Source organism: Tetrapisispora phaffii, chromosome 6, assembly GCF_000236905.1.
Source record: "Tetrapisispora phaffii CBS 4417 chromosome 6, complete genome".
NCBI classification, from domain to species: Eukaryota; Fungi; Ascomycota; class Saccharomycetes; order Saccharomycetales; family Saccharomycetaceae; genus Tetrapisispora; species Tetrapisispora phaffii.
Window position 1 is genome coordinate 285,164 of NC_016525.1, and position 18,351 is coordinate 303,514.

Sequence of the window (18,351 nt, forward strand, 5' to 3'; positions counted from 1 at the left end):
AGTTATTAGATTTTTGTGATACTTTTGCAGAAAGAACTGGCAGAATTCGGTCCAAAACAGGTCTTCAACTTGAGTTATATAACGATATAATGTGTCACACTTACTGGTCAGTAGTGGTATATACTTTGAATCCTAGTTCCATGTTTGTTTAACCAATAGATTAACTTATTTTAACATTGCTTTATATACTAAAATCCTAAAAATATGGGAAAATGGGTGTAGTTACCCGTCCGTGGATGTTGTTTCAGTAAGCACTGCAAACGTTACCTTCTTAAGGAGAAATTACTATTGATGGAACTTAAACAATGCTAAGATTAGTTAGTAAAGTAACTTATATAGCCGATGATATGGCCAGTTTTACCGAAGAATACAGAGATATGTCTCCATTTGCTTTGGGAATATGCCAAAAAAATCAAATGTGACACTCTGACCAATTGCCATTTGATTAACTTCTGATAATTTAGCAAATTGTCACATTCCTACAGTTTCTAAACTATATTGGTTTAATAATAGCAAATGATATAATAACCTTCTATTGAAGTTCAACAGATGATTACACCTTATGTACTTTGAACATTATTAGACTATAGATACTTAAATTATTGATTACTGGCACCATGATGATGTCGCCTTACACGAACATAAATTTTGACTTTGATCGATGATCAGATTATTGGAAAATATATAACATATATTTATATGAATACTGAATTATCAATTACGATTACACAAACTGTTAGTTTGTGTTATAAATCTACTTTCTATTCTGCTAAAACCAATTGCAAACTAAGCATTATACTCTTTTGTAGGTTTCGAGGAAAATTCATTTTGGATTCAAATTACTAGAGTTTCACGTACACCTAACATTCAGAAATAATTACCTTTGAGAGAATTCATTTATTAAAAGATAATAATAGTGTGTAAAATGTCAATTATTAGCAATGAACTAGAGACAAATGTCTCTGACGATTTTGGTTTTAAGGCGCTGGGTTTGAAAAACATTTTACCACCTTATACATCTAATAAACCATATGCGTCATTACAAAACTTTGATATCTCGAATGAGAGAGAATTATATATTGCAGCCACTGGCAATAAGATTGTGGTTGGTAAGGTACAAAATTTAAGAGAGTTTGTGGTTGTTGATGAACCTGAAGCAGAGGGAATTGAGGATGAAAATACAATAAAATTGGAATTCTTATGGGAAGATGATGTGGAGAATGTCATTTTTGTTAAATTCACAACTAATCATATCATTTTTGTATGTAGTACTGGTGAATTATATTCCTTGGATTATGATAATATACAAGAAGGTAAGAAATTATTGCATACATTAAGCAATGAAATAAGAGATATGAAAATTCAACATTCTACGAATTTACTTTTGTTATTATTAAAATCATCCAAGTTATTATGTTACAACTATGAAACTGGCCAAGAACTTAAAGAGATAAGTGATAATGTGCTATCATTTGACATAACTTACAAAAAATTGGCTCTGGCATTTTCGAAAGAGGACTCCAAACAGATTAAATTACTAGATGCAACAAACACAGAATTTAAAGAAGAACAATCGATCGACTATCCAACTGAAGTGATTGAATTTTGCGATGAAGGCTATAGCACTGTAAACGTAACTATATTAAGCGACTCGCAGTTACTCATGGTTCTTGATGAAGTTTATGATAGACTACATGAAGAAGATGAAATCAGTTATGATCAAAAGATGTATGTGATTGATCTCACACTTCCGGAAGTTTCATTCAAAGAGTCATTTGATATTACACCTGCATTTGGATCTGTTTTAAGAGTCCCAACTTTATATAACATTATATTAAATGGTTTGATTGATGATAAAAAACAATTGAATGTAATTGGGTCTTCTTGTGCGAGTGAATTGACTATAATTGATGAGAGTGGAGTTTTACAACCGTCACAAGATGGTGAAAGGGCTATTTTGCCAATCAATAAAGAAACTGACAATGATACAAACCCTATTGGTATCGCTATTGATATATCATCTAGTGGGGTCATCAGTGACCCATGTATGGGCGTAGACAAGATTGATCAAATGGCTTTAATATATATTTTAACTGATGACGGTAGTATAATAATAGATGGTATTTACGATTCCAAAGCAATGAAAGAAGGTAAGTATAATATTGATAATTTAAAAAATCGATTGCATACTCGCGAAAACTTCTCAATAGAAGAAGCAACTAAAGTTAATAATTTACCCACTCCAGAAAAAACTGATGATAGTAGTCTAGCATTGAAGCTAGACACAGATGATGATCTTGACATCTCTAGTAAACTATCATTAGATGTTAATAATGACCAGCCTGATAATGTGAAATCACATTCTATTTTTGAAAACCCAGCATTTGGCAGTACTGGATTTGGTTCCACTGACAGCAAACCAGCTTTTGGCAGTACTGGATTTGGTTCCACTGACAGTAAACCAGCATTTGGCAGTACTGGATTTGGTTCCACTGACAGCAAACCAGCTTTTGGCAGTACTGGATTTGGTTCGACCGATGCTAAACCAGCATTTGGTAGTACTGGATTCGGTTCGACTGACAGCAAACCAGCTTTTGGCAGTACTGGATTTGGTTCCACTGACAGTAAACCAGCATTTGGCAGTACTGGATTCGGTTCGACTGACAGCAAACCAGCATTTGGCAGTACTGGATTCGGTTCCACTGATAAAAAATCACCATTTGCCGGCACTGCCTTTGGAACCACTGGAACTAAATCACTATTTGGAACTTCTTCCTTCGGTCAGCTATCGACAGAATCAAATAAACAATCTCCTTTTGCCAAATTATCTTTAAATAAAGGAAATTCTGATTCTATCGATAATCCATTTTTGAAACCAACAGAACAAATGAAATCTAATTTATCAATTGAAAATAATTCTAACATCACAGCCTTCAGTCCTTCAAAATCTGTAAGAAGCGATAATGAAGGGGATGAATCATTTGATATAACAGAATCTGAGTTAGCAAATGAAAATGATAATGATGAGAAGGATTATGTTGTTTTAGAAAAAGAAAACCCACTAGACAATGCACCAATTAAGGACATAAACGAAGAAGCAGACTCGGTATCTATAAAAAGTGATTACGAAGTTACGTCTGATACTGCTGGTTATGGGCATGAAGAAAATAATCGTGACGTAAAAGAGGATCAAAGTATTTCCATTTCTTCTGACGAAAACATCTCTCCCTCATCTGATTTGAGTGATTCGACTATTAATCAAACGCCAATTTCAAATATTCCTGATACCATTAATGATGAAACAGATGTAAAAGTAGCTTCAACCAAAACAATGAATGAACCAAAAACATTTTCTCTCGCCAACTTCACAGATAGGTTGAAACAGAAAACAAATATTGATACTGACTCTACTGCGCTTTCATTTCCTGATAGAACTGCTAAAACAAATAATTTATCACCATTTGCAAGTTACACGTCAGAAATTCATAAACCTACGACATCATCATTTTCATTAGGTAGTAATGATGTTAATAAGGAAGATGATGAAAAGGTAGAGGATAGACATTCGCCCTCGTTAAATGATTTAGCAACACCATCTGCTACTGAGATTCCGAATGATAATATTGAAAATCTTGATATTATAGATCATTCTGCTGAATTATTTGAACAAAATTCAACACCATCAGTAGACGATGACATCGAAAATGAAAGAGCAAATTTATCATCTCCTGAAGAATTGATTGATGATGACGCAGAAGTTTCTGAAAACACATCAGATTCTCCCAATAATGACAAGCCGCTTATGACTGATTTTGCCATGCAAGTACAATGTGCCGGACAATGTGACATTGGCAATCAAACAATAATTAAAGAAGCCTGTGATTTTTCAATGTTATCATTCGAAGATGATGAGGAATACCTCTCAAAGGTCACCGTTCCAAAGCGTTTAGGTAACTTTTATTCTGGAGCATTAATTGATAAACTAGAATCAGTTTCCACAAATGTTAATTTACAAGCTATTGAAAAAACCTGCAGTTTCATTGATGCTGAAATATCGGTATTAGAATTAAACATAAAGACATTAAAAGATTTTATATCAGATCATTCCATAGCCCAAATCGAAAAAAGAACAGATTTGACATTACCAAATATATACTCATGGAGATTAGCAGAAGCAAAAACATTTACTGAAATATTAAGTAAAATTTCTACTGATGTGGCTAATATTTTCACAGATGTCAGTCACTGTGATGAAGATGCATCTATATTATATTCAAAAATTTCTTCTATCATCGAGTCTAAAAACGAAGTCACATCCATCATTGATCAGTTTCAGAATGGTTTAGATAATATTAAATCATCAGACTTTTTATCCTGCTATCAAGAGGCACTTCAAAACAAATTACGTGTATCCATCAAGAATATTTTAGATAAATTAAAACTTATTGAGGAGTCGACTAATTTGTTAAAAGTCTACACAATTAGAAATGATAGTTTAAAACAGAACCCTTATGTCAATAAATTGATATCTGATTCAATGAACCGTGGTACATTATTGGAACAAATAAAAGGCCTAAGACAGGATGTATCGCATCTCTCTATTAGTGACAATCAAAAGCAGTTAGAACTGGTAAAATCTTCAACAGTTTCGCGTTTGGGACTAAATTCGTATAAAGATTCAGAATCAATAAAAATTTCCGAAACAGCTTTAAGAATGAATACAAAGAGAGAGATTGGTATATTGTTCAAAGAAATATTATAAAAATATGCATCTGATTTCTGCTAAGGTTGTCTCATTGTAATTTAGCAGCCGATGTATAGTTTGTGCAACGTTAAACTTCTCCATGGAAAAATGAAAATATATAAAAACAATTGTACGTCTGTGATAAAGTATCATTACACTATTGTAATTCTTAATATTAATTAAAAAATATGATTACTATATTTATATATTTCAATTCATATAACGCTACTTCGATAATGTAGATAAAGTCTCTGAAAACTTTGCAATTAATTGATCGTTTTCTGAAGGGGTGCCGATTGTTATTCTTAAACAACCTTGACATCCTAACTCGTTTCCTCTAAACCTTATAACAACCTTTGATTGTGTTGCCAATGATAAGTAGACATTTTTAGCCAACTCATTATCACCCTTATTAATTCTGATCATAACGAAATTTGCATCCAAGCCACCTACATATTGATCATCAACCAACGGCAAAGCAGTCAATGCTTCTAGAACACGATATTTTTCTTTATTTACTTCATTTGCATTATCTTCCATTAATCTTAGACTTTCAGGTTGAACTGCTTTAATAGCATGATTTGATGTGGTTGAAGAAATATTATAAGGAGCCTTCATAGCATTCAATATACGTGCCAACTCTTCACTTGCAAAAGTAACTCCTAATCTTATACCAGCTAAACCAAAAGATTTAGATAATGTCTGTAAAACAGTCAAATTTGGATATTTAGTTACCAACTTGGCAACAGAGAAGTACTCTGTCTTTTTAGTTTCTTCGTTAAAATATGTGGAGAAATCTACGTATGCTTCATCGACGACAACTAAACCATTTTTCCAATGTTCTAATACATATATTATGTCTTTAATGGCTATGATTTTACCAGTTGGATTGCCTGGAGAAGTTATAAATAAAAGTCTGATCAGATCATCTTTTTTTAATGTTTCTAAAGTTCTCTTTACATCCATTTGAAATGAATTATCTTCTACAATCAATGGACAATTGACGACGTCGACATCATTAATATTGGCACAAACAGAGTACATTGAATAAGTTGGAGGCAAAACCATAATTTTTTGAACTGCTGGCTTACAACAAGCTCTAATTAATGCATCAATACATTCATCAGAACCGACCCCTAAACAAAGGTTCTTGTGAGACAAGTCTGGAACATTGGCAGTATTATCCTTTGAATTTCTATAATGTGCAAACAAAGTTTTAAATTCAATTTGATGTGGGTCAGGATACCTATTCAAATCAGTATCTCTTAATTCAAAGGGAATTGGACCATTGGCATTTTCGTTAGCATCTAATAGAATACCTTCAGTAAAATCATCTCTTGCACAACGGTATGGAGTTAAGTTGTAAATTTTAGGTCTTACAATTGATTCTAAATGAAAAGTCATAGTGTCTATCTTAATAATAATTTTCGATTCAGTATATATTTCTCGATTTGTATTAGTCTTTTATAAGTTATGAAATTCTCAAACTTTTCTCAGATCACCTCGATATAAATTTCAGAATCTCCAATTATAATTGAAAGTAAAACTTTTTATATATAGCAGACATTCATCTTGCGAAGATGAGTAATAACATATAATACATTACACAATAAAATTCTCAATGTGACTAACTAACAATCTAAATTCTCAATTGATGTATACACTAATCATTAATTAAAAGTATTATAATTATTAACAATATTTCATTTTCGAAAACTATTTCGCTTAGAATAAAGTGTAGACCACATACTGAAATGACTCTGTTACATAATAAGTTCGAAAATACGATCATTATCGAACCCTTTTCCCTGAGTTCAGTAAATAAGGCGCGCAGAAAAATAACTATTTACGTATTAATTAATTTAATCGGTTCGAGAATGTAATACTTAGTAGTATAAAAAATAGCGTCACAAATGTTCTCCAGCATATAAAACATATTCGAAGTGTCACAAAAGTTCCTTCTGAAATGATGCATAATATATGTTATAATTTTAGACATATATTCTGTTCAATATTATATAGTGGACTATGAATTAATTGATGCATTTACGTACGTCAAGAATGGGGGATATACTTATGAGCATAACTGTCTTGGCGACACAAACAAAAATATTTATTCTAAATAAGGAAATAAACCTTGTTAAATTGGTCACATTGCAAAATGTGCCTTTATATATTGGAATAATTACATTTTAATAACTGCATATATACATCTATACTTTCCAGTTTGGTTTTTGTAGCATTAGATATATACAAATATCAAAACATTTAAGAAATTCATTTCATATCATGGAATTAACAAGTCATTCAGATATGATACATCAAATCGAGATACCTTCCTCACTTGATAATCCATACATTTGGAAAACTAGTGATTTACCAAATGGTTTGGTTTTCATTGTGGTAGGGGCAATATTTGCGGCAGTGATTTCTTTCCTAGTAATATGGATTGTATTTGATAATTATGATTCTCAGAAAAGAACTTCAGAAAGTTTTAGAAGTTATCATGAAAAATACGAACAACAAAAGAAGAAGAAAGTAACTCTTTCGGTTGATAATTTGACTGATATTGTAAGGAAATTCCCATTTGTTGGAACTAAACCAGACAGCGAAGCATCTTGCATGTTTGACGAAGAAGCTCTGCAAAATAGACGAAATCCATTGATCATTTCACCGACCTTGGAAATGCAAATAGCCCAGAAACAAAACATTATAAAGTATCATTCTAGAAGCGCATTATCAAGTAATGGAGTGGTAAATGAGATTAATAATTCTACGACCAATGTAAAATAGGATTTCCATTTAAGTTACAGAGAAACTTAGCCGAAGATATATAAGGGTTGAAATTACTCTATCTTTAAAGGAATGACCACGTTAAACTCAATGGTGTTTAGTTGTTGTAATGTCTTTTTATAAATTATATTTATATATTAGTGAAGTTAGGATATTAATTTAAGTTATGCAAAACCTTTTTAAAAAAGGTTTAAATATTATTTATAATATTGATAATATTATATTCCCACTTGGAATAGTAACAATTCATTCAATATATTTCTGTAGTGGTATTTTTCTGTCTTTTATGATTATAGTTATTTTTAATTGCAAGTTGGAAATTTACATAATAGAACAATCGAAACCACTTTTCTCTTCCTCAATGTCGTTTCTTTTGGAATCTGTGGTTAATACCACACGAGTAGCTTCGGTAAATGCTTCGTTGACGCCTTTATTTTGCTTGGCACTGCATTCCAAATAACGTAATGCACCTATCTTTTTGGCTAAAGCTAAACCTTCATCATAAGTAATTAACTCTTCTGGTCTGTTGTTATTTCCATCCGGATCATCATTATGTTCTTCATTTCTTAGATCACATTTTAAAGCAACTAATACTAGTTTTACATCTTCACAATTGTCAGCTATCTCACCAACCCATTTGTGTTGCACATTTTCCAAAGAATCTCTTGAATCGACACTAAAACACAGCATTATAGTGTCAGTATCAGAGTATGATAATGATCTTAATCTATCAAATTCTTCTTGGCCTGCAGTATCCCATAATGACAATGTGATGTGCTTCCCATCCACGAAAATATCATGAATGTAATTTTCAAATACTGTTGGTTCGTATACTTTTGGGAAATAACCTCTAGTGAACACATTCAATAAAGAAGTCTTACCACAAGCACCATCACCCAAGATAACAATTTTCCTTTCTATAGGCTTCGTAGCCGATGAACTAGTTCCACAAAGCATGATATTCAGGTTCACTTATAGTTATATGGACAACTTTCTAGAAGTATCTTCTTATGCCCAACAAAAACTATTAGCTTATGACAGTACTAGTAATAAAGTAATAATTGTTTTATATATTTACCAAACAATGCTAAAATGAGAGGTTACCATTAAATGACAAATGTTTATTGTTGAAAAGATAAAGATTTTAAACAACAAAAAATCAGGATATGTGCATCATATGAAATAATAACGACATTAGCATTGAAAGAGTAATCATTGTATAAATGAGGCCACCCAGAAATTGTTGTCTTTGTTTCTTTGTTTGTTTGTGTATCAAATAATTTTTCAGTATATTTTTCATTTTCGAATTAGCTTACTGTCCCCTCAAAGGCTGTGATGAAAAAAAGCAAATTTTCAATTTTTTGATCCAGCCTCGAGACACTGTCCAAAAACGGTATTTTTTCGCGTTTCTTTTTTGGGTTGGTTCCAAATATGCACAGTTTGGGAAATTGACCAAAAAAATGGGACGTCAAGGAAACAGCAAAATGTTGACATACCAGAAGTATGTATGTGTCAGTGATCAGTTGTCCAACAACAGCAATGATTGTTCAGCGTAGAAACTATAAGTTCAATTTCAATTCCATGGCAAGGTCCGTTGAATGCACTCATCTAAGCGTCCACAGGAGTTATCACGATTCCAAGTAATAGATAGAACTATTAATTGTTAATATAGTATAAATAATCAATATTGATATTATTATTATGCATTAAGTATTATGTATGCTGTCTGTGTCTATGTCTAAATAGTATGATCTAAGTTCATTGAAATGATGGAGATTTTTAATATTATACGTAAAAAAAACTGTAAAAATAATGGAATATTAGTGAATGTATAATGAATTCAATCTCATTATTCAGTATCCATGACTTCTTTAGCTTTTAGTTCACTCTTTAAGGCTCTGCGGTTTCTCCATTCCATGCCATGATACATTGGGAAATATAATAGCCCAATAGAAATGCAAACAATCCCTGATAGGAATGTGAAAGTGCCACCAAGTGTCATGGCAGCTTTCATATCAGCGAAACAACCCATGAACATAGCAGATAAACTACATCTAATGAAGTTGAAACAACTTGTAGCGGTGGAAGATTTACCTGGATATAGATCGACCAGCAATGTGGAGGAGGTCGATAGTGTACTCATGGTACAGAAAGAACAGAAGAATGAAACAATTAACATACTTTCAACAGGTTCACCTTCTCCTAAACACCACCCGAATATAATATAAACAATAACTGATAGTAAGATCTGAGGTAAGCTGGCAGTTAAACGTATTTTAATAGCATTGAACTCAGCATCCATTGGTATGATACCATTCATTTTGTCTTCTTCGAATTTACGTAATGATCTCTTGTAATAATAATCAATTACTCTACCGGTGATTAAAGAACCTAGTAAGCCACCAATACCAGCTGGGAGATAGCATACACCGATAATAGTTAATTTATAATTGTAAGGAGCAGTGGATAATTCAGAAGAAATGGCAGATAACATTAAAGTCCATTGTGCGAATATCATACCACCTGGGAGTAGTGATAAGAAAATTTCTGGTGATGCTAAAATTTTGAAAGCTGCAATTGGATCGTATTTGGATGTATTTACTTCTAATGTTTCTGTGTCTGGATTATCATATCTGAAGCTTTTTTGTACAGAGTTTAGAGCCAAAAATTGGAGCTCTATTATATATATATTTGGTCTAATAGATAAATTACCAACGATTGTTCTTTTAGTTTCTGGTAAGACAAAAAAGGCGACCATCATAGAAACACCACACCCGATTGTTAAGAACCAAAAGATAGCTCTCCAGTTAAAAGAGGCTGCCAAGGCAGCGCCTATTAAAGAACCAAAAGCTTGACCTAAAAGAACTAGTCCTGAAACTGCACCAACAAAGGTACCTCTTTCAGATTTGACTGTGAAATCACCAACTGCACCTGAACTAATAGAAATAGTTGGTGAAATACCCGCACTTTGAAGACATCTTAAAAAAACTATGACACCATACGAATTTGAGCAAGCTAGACCGATTGATGCTACAGTATAGATTAGCATACCAGTTAAGATAACTGGACGACGACCAAAAAGATCTGCAAGCCCACCGCAGAAAGTTGGGGATAGACCTTGAAAAATTAAGTAGACGACAACGGTTACGTTAACCATATTTTCATCGACATCGAATTGTTTCTCTAGTTGCTTTAAGGCTGGATAATAAATTGGTGAACCCAAGGATGACCAAAACCCGCACATAGTTAAGACTCCAACCATCATCCATTTTTGATTATAAGTGAATAAAGAATGTGGTACTTTGTTTGAATTTTCGCTATTTATATCATGGCTCTGTTGTGATTCGAGATCCGAACTACAAGACAATTCTCTAGTTCTAGTATGCGATAGCGTTCCATGCAAGTCTGCTTTACTATGGGTGACTGAATCATTCTTATCATCTGAGTCATTGTATAATTTTCTATTTTGGTCGGCCTCTTTCAAACCATATGAGTGTCTATCATCCATTGATGAAATACTCTCAGTTCCTGAATCCATCGATTGATATATGATGTTATTTAATTTAATTTAATTTAATTTTAATGTTATATTGGAGAATAATGTATGTGAACCTAATACGATAGGATATGCAGTTGTGGAATTTATCTTATAGATAGATAGATAGATAGATAGGTAGATAGGACTAAATCGTAAATATACTAATATTTAATATTCGTTCTCATTTTCAATTGAAACAAGATGCATCTTGGCGTCCCTTATATATATATCAGTTTGCTCAATTAGAATAAGTCTTAGTATGTATGACAGATTTAAATATAAGTTAGGGAACGTAATAATCAAACCATAAACAGCCTTATTATGATACTTAATATCATATTAATTTCGCTCATCATGGTGTTATTTATTCTGAATAAAAGAGTGTCTTGTAACCTCTTGTTATATTTTCAGTGCTAAAATCGATGTAAATTTCGACATATCGTTTCTTTTTCCAAGTAATAATGCTCGATCTTTATATACCATCGCCATGTGCCGCAGAATGATAATAGCGCAGTGTCTGGGCAGCAGGAGTCGGGTCATATAATATGTTGGTAACTGTATTGTGCTATGGAGTTTTAGTAAGCAATGGTTCATGGAAAAACTGTTCTTCCGCTTCTCAGCCCAGATCGGATCTGAGAGTTTACACATTCCTCGCAGTAGCAGTCACATACCAGAAGAGCCCATCTGCTTATTTCGTTGTCATCTTGTTTGTTAGAGTAATTGAATATGTACAGTGATTTTTATGTACAAGTCTTAGATGCTGGGCCTAGCTAACAAAAGACACGGTACTGCTACGCTGTTTTTACTTGCTAGAAAACAATTTTATTGGTAAAATGGTTACAAACCCGCGGGGTCATTAAGCGCGGAGAGATTGAATCAAAACTTTGAAAACTTCGTGACAGTCAGTTTCCGACGTTTTCCGGTTTTTCTCTTTTTTTTCCGATCTTTCCCGATCCCGACCATTTCCCGGCCTGAATTTCCCGGCATTTCCCGGCATTGACTAAAACTGTTTCCGATTTTTCCCGATTTTTCCATAAATTCGGAACCGAACAGTGGCTTTCTGCAACGCGTATTTCGGAATCCATCAATAGTGTTTTTCCCAAAATTCTAATAATCCTTCGTATAACATTTCCCGTTATTTGCCGCCTTCTCCCGACATATCCCGAACTTCAGATCATTTCGTGTCACTTTCCGAATGTTTTTGATCCCTGCTATTCTACACGTGACTCCCATCCCAGCATTCGCATTTGGGCTGAAGACAGTAATACCATAGTGTATCCATGCCCTTCCAATAACTTTTTAATGACTCTCCCATAAAGGTATTGATTTGATGGTGTCACAAATTGCTGACTGGAGAGCATTTAAATATTCACGCTCTGATACTTCAAATATAACTGTTTTATTGTGATAAGCTAAAACAAATAATATATTTACATAAATAACTATATAAATAAATGCATAATGCAGAGGAACCTACTATCCTTGCGACCCAATTCATTGCATGGGTAATTTTATGTGCAAAATGTCAAGACCATATCTTGTGAACCAAATATCCAATTCAGTTCGAGCTGATCTTTGTGATTTTTTTCTCCTAGATTATCTCATTTTTTTTTCATGAAGAGATTGATTAGGACTTTTCAGTTATTGAGGTGGAGGATGTTTTGGTGTATGTATTAAAAAATTCATTTCCTTCAATGAACTCCCGGTATCGTTTCTTGTTGGTGATGAAGGTTTGCTTACATATGATTGAGGAAATACCTGTGCACTATGTGTTCGTCTATGCCCATATTTCAATTGAGCTTGGTCACGTGCTGGTGGAATTTGAGTTGAAGGCTGTAGTCCTCTCTGTTGTTCTTGATAGACAAACATCGTCGAGTTGTCAGCTTGGGTATTGATGTTATAACTTGGATGTGGATTCAGATTTTCATTCGTTCCGCTGGTCAAACTTGAATGACTTGGCGTCTGGTTAAAGGATAACGGAGCCAGTTGCGTAGGCTTTGAAAATTGGTTTGTATTTTGGGCGAGTTGATTCAAGTTATTGGGATTATTTTTAGCCAGCGGGCCTCTGAAACTGTATTCTGGCACTATATTAATTTCAGATTGATACCGTCTATGGCCTGGTTGAATTATCGATGACCCGTCTGTATTTGGTTTTGTATACTCCATTCTTCTCTTCTTTGATGCTGAGAATGCCATCTCGTTGTTTCCTAACCCATGCTGTATTTCCCCGATATTTTCTGTAATGCCTAGTATTTGTTTTATTAAACTTTCTGAAATGCCATTATTCTTATTACATTTGTTTATTATCTTCGATAAACTATTTATATTATTCATTCGAATTTCTTCAACTTCTTTCTTGGTCTTCTCTAACTTTAAGTTAATATAACTATTAAACAAATCATCAGGTACTTTATCCGTATCACTTATATTATCCATACCAATATCCTTGAGCACAGCGTCTTTAAAACTAGTGCTAATATCCGCCATATTGGAATACTTTTCTCGCCAATATTGATCCTAAGTATAAATATGTAATCTAGATACGTAAATGTGAAATGGAAAGGTCTTATGTCGAATTGTATGTCTCAAAGGGTAAGCCTCGATTCTGCTCCAAATCAGATTAACTAACTTTTGTTTTTGCTGCAGAAATGATAGATGCCCGTTAGCTTACAAATGTGATATTATTAAAATCAAACAAATTTAATATATATGTGTACGTGTGCTAAGTCCACACAAACGTAAAGGATATCAAATACTTACGCTGGATGCAGATAAGAACAAATAGAAAACCAAGAGTAGCAAGTTTAGAATGATATTTTCATAAATAATTATAATAATCATATTTGAAGTTTCAACTTTTTCAAAACGATGGATATAGAACTAAATTTTTAAGGTATCTATATATAAATTTCGAAATATTTCCATTTAAAGATCAAGTCATTAAAATCCAGTAAGGAACGTTTAAATTAAACAATTGAAGCCGAGTAGTTACTAAAACGGAAGCGAAATTTTTTTGAAATCCCCATAATTAAGCAATACATCACATCTTGCACTATGTGATTTTTGGATAATTGTCTACTTCTACCCTTACAATGCTAATATTACCCTAAGAATAACCATATAAATGTCTCGCCATTCACGTTAATATTAGGCATGTATATATATATACTTACATGTATAGATCTGACACAGTATGGGCCTATATCCTTTCCCATTTAAGTAAATGCAACTCGAGATGCTTATTCTAGTGTTTTCTGATGGTTGTTTTCAAAAATGATTCGTATACATCCATTAGTTAAAATCGATAAATGGTCTGTAAGAGGCTCCCCGAAATGATTCAACAACCCGTTACAGTTTCGTTCCAGAATAATATCGATGGGATTCAGTAGTGCGAAGACACAACTGAACTGCCGAAACATACGCTCAATGAGTGAGTGAGTAGGTAGTATTCAGTTCTACCGCCGTAGAGGTTCTTGTATATTCCCATTAAATATTTTGTCAAAAAGAAATTAAATACATGAAGTTAATAGATAATAACCTACCTCTAATTATGGATTTCGATGTGTCTATGTGTCTGTGTGTTGTGTGTGGACGCATATTATTATTGGCGCTAAAAATAGACTAGAACGCTTCTGTTCAAAAGCATGAAAAGAGATGGACTAAAACGGAAATTATTATCGTCCATTTTGGTCACATTTTCGAAAAAAGTTAACTTTACCGTTACCAAATTAGGAATTAAATTGTTACTCTAATTAGGTAATTTTTTTCAAACTGTTTGTTTTCCTAAACGGGAAGGGCCATTTTGTTTGACCACGTGATGAAAAAAGGGAAAAAATGTAAGCAAGAGCCATGAGAAGAATTAACTTTATACAAAAATGCCAGTGGGATCGATAAATGACTATTTAATTAGTGTCACTAAAATTTAAAGATGTCACTATATATATATTACGTAAATATATTTGAGATCGTTAGGTTATGGAATTCGATCTCAGGTTACTTGTATGTGTGTTCATGCAGGAATCTTTCTGTATCTTTTTTCTCATATTCAGTATAAAACAAAGTGTGCCTTACCACTAGTTACACCTACTGTGCAACCATCTGTGTTATCACCACTAAATACTCCATTTTCGCAGTAATACGTACCACTGATTGTGGAACTGTCATCTGCAGCCACAATCTTTACGTTGAAGTTAATGTCGCCTGAGTTGTTTGGATTTGGAATCAATGAAAGATATGAAACGCCATTTGTGTATCCAGCACCAAAATTCAATGGTGCCCAGTTGCCAACACCATTACCATCTGTGCCCCATGCACAGCCATCCTCATACGACACACCAGCATTGTTTACATAGTATTGGGCGGACGTCATAGACCCTTGCCATATATAATACGTTTCTTCATCGACAACAGTTAATGGAAGAGTGGAACCTGCGGTTACATATGTTGGAATTACCATATTTTCGGTACCTGGGTAATCTGTTCTGCAGATAGCTACGGAACTATCTAATTCGGATACAACATATGCAGCATCTACACCCCATTCGCATAAGTAATCGGTGTCTGTATTTGTTCTATATAAATAACCACTCTTACAATATAACCCTCCTAGTGACTCGCCATCGGAAGGTTGGGTGGATGGCCATTGTGTTTTAGACATCCCAGCTTGACAAGCGTATGAACAGTATGTACCATCACGACAAGTGCCACCAGTAGAATCATCTGATGGGTTTTGAATACCAGACCAACCGCCAAATGATAGCCAATCTAGAGCAATCACACCTTGACCAACTGGGAAATCCGTGCAAGCGATTGTGCCATCTTCAAATTTAACTGTGGGGTCTATCATGTTCTCTAAATCATCATAAATTCCACTACTTGTTGGAGTGGAAGTTGCTTTTTCTGCTATGGATAGTAGTGAGCATGAAGATCTTGAACTTGAGCTTGTTGTAGTAGCGATTGAGGAACTGGATGAACTACTCAAAAGAGGGGAACTTGGCGTAGTCTGGCATAACAAATTGAGAGATGATGATTCTATACTTGGAATAACAGTATCGGTCATAGTAGTGGCTACAGTAGATTGTGTAGAGCTGACGCTAGAATCTCCTTTGGTGACGGTAATAGTCTCGTAAACGTATTCGACGGCGACTGCTCTCTTGTGTTTATGGGTTCCGGTAATAGTGGTTTTACATTTAGGCACATTACTGGAGCAGCTGTAGCAGTTGCCAATATGGCAATTATTAGACTTTGTCGCCTCAAATTCATTGCTTAAAATATGTTTGTATTGAAAGCAGTATGCGATGGTTCTTTTCTATAGAAAATATTTACAGAATTATATTTTCAATTGCCATTGCAATAACAAGACATGATGATTGGGATTCTAAAATGTATACCGTTCATTATTTGACAGCTTATATAGAAAATAATTATTTTTCATCAAACAATTATTTATATAAATAGTATGAAGACCCATGTTTAACAGAACCAGTATTAGTTACAAGTTACATCTGATAATTGCTAAGAAAATTATATCAATTGCCAACTTACTGGTGTATCTTTTGTCGAAATACCAATTTGGGATAGCTAGAGTCAGTACAACTAAACCTAACTGAACATTTCATTACAGCTAGCAGCTCTCTTAAGGCTTACACAAACGCTTTCCTTAAAATTTGGTCCAGAAATATTTCGTGTCACTTATTGCTAGTTAGTATTAACGAGTGAGTACGGGATTTTCTGAGCCAAGACCGTTTTATTGAGACCAGCATTCTTGAAAAGAAGCTTGGTAATCCATTGGCATTGTGGGAAATCGTTATACAATATTGGAAGATGTATACAAACAAGTGCTTTGACAATATTCTGCGATTGGTGAGACCTCTAGAAGATAACATACAGGGTTTCCAGCATTTGAATTAGGTTTCCAGATAAAAAATCTAATATGCAACTATAAATTTGAAGATAGTGAAAAGCAATTACCGTAATTAGGATAAAATCACATGAACAAAGTTAACGAAAAAATCCAAAATCATTAATCACATTAATCTTGTTTTTATTTGGAATCCGAAATTAATAGTGATATTTATTACATGTTATATATCTAGCAATTAATAAGATGAATACTTACTCTTGTTTAGTTTTGGTCTTTAAAACTTCAAAAACTTTCCCTAATTTAAATTTAGCAACCAAACCATACTCTAGGATACTGTAAGGCACAAATTGGGCAACATATCTCAGAAATGTTGACATAGTGCCTCTGTATAGATCGACAGGATCTTTCTTGCTAAATACAACATCTAGCACCTGTTTGGCGTAAATTTCAGCAGAGATGGGATGATTATTTTTAGCCATCTTTTGTCTACCTTGAAACGCTTCTAAACCTGCAGGGAAGTTATAAATTGAGCTTTCTGGTAAAGGTCTTGTATCAGCAATATTGGTGTCGACACCGCCTGTGACAACATTGATCACTCTTACATTGAATGGTTTTAGTTCCAGATGTAATCCACGAGCATAGGCATGAATTGCAGCTTTAGTAGCACTGTAAATACTACCAAACGGGAAGGAAATGATGCCAGCTAAAGAACCTGTAAATACAATAGTACCTTGAGAGTTAATTAAGAACTGGGATAGTTCTCTGCACAAATTAATGTGTCCAAATACATTAACTTGAAAACATTGTTCCATGGCTATGTTGCTTACATCTAAAGCTGGATATGTACAACTTTGACCAGCATTATTGTATAATATATCTAGTTTACCTTCTGGTAAATCTTCTGACAGTCTTTTCTTTAACTCCAAAATTTCAAGCTCTTTTGAGATATCCAACTTCGTTGGAATAATTAACCCTGGAAATTCCTTTGACAATGGTTCGATAGGTTCCGTTCTTCTAGCACATGCATAGACCTTGTAACCTTTGGCAGCTAATTGTTTACTGACATTAAAACCAATACCTGATGAAGCCCCTGTGACTAACGCAACTTGTGTCCTGGATTTTGGCATTTGTATATGTATTTTTAAATAAACGTATATATATTATACCGGTGGACTACTAAGCAGATAGTACAATTATTTATTTATTTAAATCGCTTGAACCATTCTAATGCAATTAATTCCTATCCGTTTTTATATGTATCTGAAATTCATTTGGTGTTGTATTTTGAAGATGTCGGGGAAAATCCGTCAATAGACAGCCCCCTTTAGAATCTGACTACTTATTTTGACCATCATCTAATCGAAAAAGGAGGAAATAACCAATATTATAGTTTATTAATCATCCATAGAAAAG

General features: G+C 33.6%; 8 protein-coding genes across 8 annotated transcripts; 2 read left to right on the forward strand and 6 right to left on the reverse strand.

Annotated features, from left to right (window-relative positions):
• Positions 1-925: 925 nt before the first annotated feature.
• On the forward strand, positions 926-4,762 carry NUP159 (FG-nucleoporin NUP159; the record flags this gene model as incomplete). The annotated part of the gene is made up of 1 exon (XM_003685996.1): positions 926-4,762. The coding sequence occupies one exon, from the start codon at positions 926-928 to the stop codon at positions 4,760-4,762; it is 3,837 nt and encodes a 1,278-aa protein (XP_003686044.1).
• Positions 4,763-4,969: 207 nt separating this feature from the next.
• HIS5 (histidinol-phosphate transaminase) lies at positions 4,970-6,148 on the reverse strand (the record flags this gene model as incomplete). The annotated part of the gene is made up of 1 exon (XM_003685997.1): positions 4,970-6,148. One exon carries the CDS (start codon positions 6,146-6,148, stop codon positions 4,970-4,972), a length of 1,179 nt encoding a protein of 392 aa, XP_003686045.1.
• An 885-nt stretch (positions 6,149-7,033) lies between these two features.
• PRM5 (pheromone-regulated protein PRM5) lies at positions 7,034-7,537 on the forward strand (the record flags this gene model as incomplete). Its single annotated transcript, XM_003685998.1, has 1 exon — positions 7,034-7,537. The coding sequence occupies one exon, from the start codon at positions 7,034-7,036 to the stop codon at positions 7,535-7,537; it is 504 nt and encodes a 167-aa protein (XP_003686046.1).
• A 321-nt stretch (positions 7,538-7,858) lies between these two features.
• RHO3 (Rho family GTPase RHO3) lies at positions 7,859-8,494 on the reverse strand (the record flags this gene model as incomplete). The annotated part of the gene is made up of 1 exon (XM_003685999.1): positions 7,859-8,494. The coding sequence occupies one exon, from the start codon at positions 8,492-8,494 to the stop codon at positions 7,859-7,861; it is 636 nt and encodes a 211-aa protein (XP_003686047.1).
• Positions 8,495-9,386: 892 nt separating this feature from the next.
• Positions 9,387-11,075, reverse strand: AQR1 (Aqr1p; the record flags this gene model as incomplete). The annotated part of the gene is made up of 1 exon (XM_003686000.1): positions 9,387-11,075. One exon carries the CDS (start codon positions 11,073-11,075, stop codon positions 9,387-9,389), a length of 1,689 nt encoding a protein of 562 aa, XP_003686048.1.
• Positions 11,076-12,716: 1,641 nt separating this feature from the next.
• POG1 (Pog1p) lies at positions 12,717-13,562 on the reverse strand (the record flags this gene model as incomplete). Its single annotated transcript, XM_003686001.1, has 1 exon — positions 12,717-13,562. One exon carries the CDS (start codon positions 13,560-13,562, stop codon positions 12,717-12,719), a length of 846 nt encoding a protein of 281 aa, XP_003686049.1.
• Positions 13,563-15,120: 1,558 nt separating this feature from the next.
• On the reverse strand, positions 15,121-16,134 carry SIM1 (putative glucosidase SIM1; the record flags this gene model as incomplete). The annotated part of the gene is made up of 1 exon (XM_003686002.1): positions 15,121-16,134. One exon carries the CDS (start codon positions 16,132-16,134, stop codon positions 15,121-15,123), a length of 1,014 nt encoding a protein of 337 aa, XP_003686050.1.
• Positions 16,135-17,189: 1,055 nt separating this feature from the next.
• On the reverse strand, positions 17,190-18,065 carry AYR1 (acylglycerone-phosphate reductase; the record flags this gene model as incomplete). Its single annotated transcript, XM_003686003.1, has 1 exon — positions 17,190-18,065. The coding sequence occupies one exon, from the start codon at positions 18,063-18,065 to the stop codon at positions 17,190-17,192; it is 876 nt and encodes a 291-aa protein (XP_003686051.1).
• Positions 18,066-18,351: the final 286 nt, after the last annotated feature.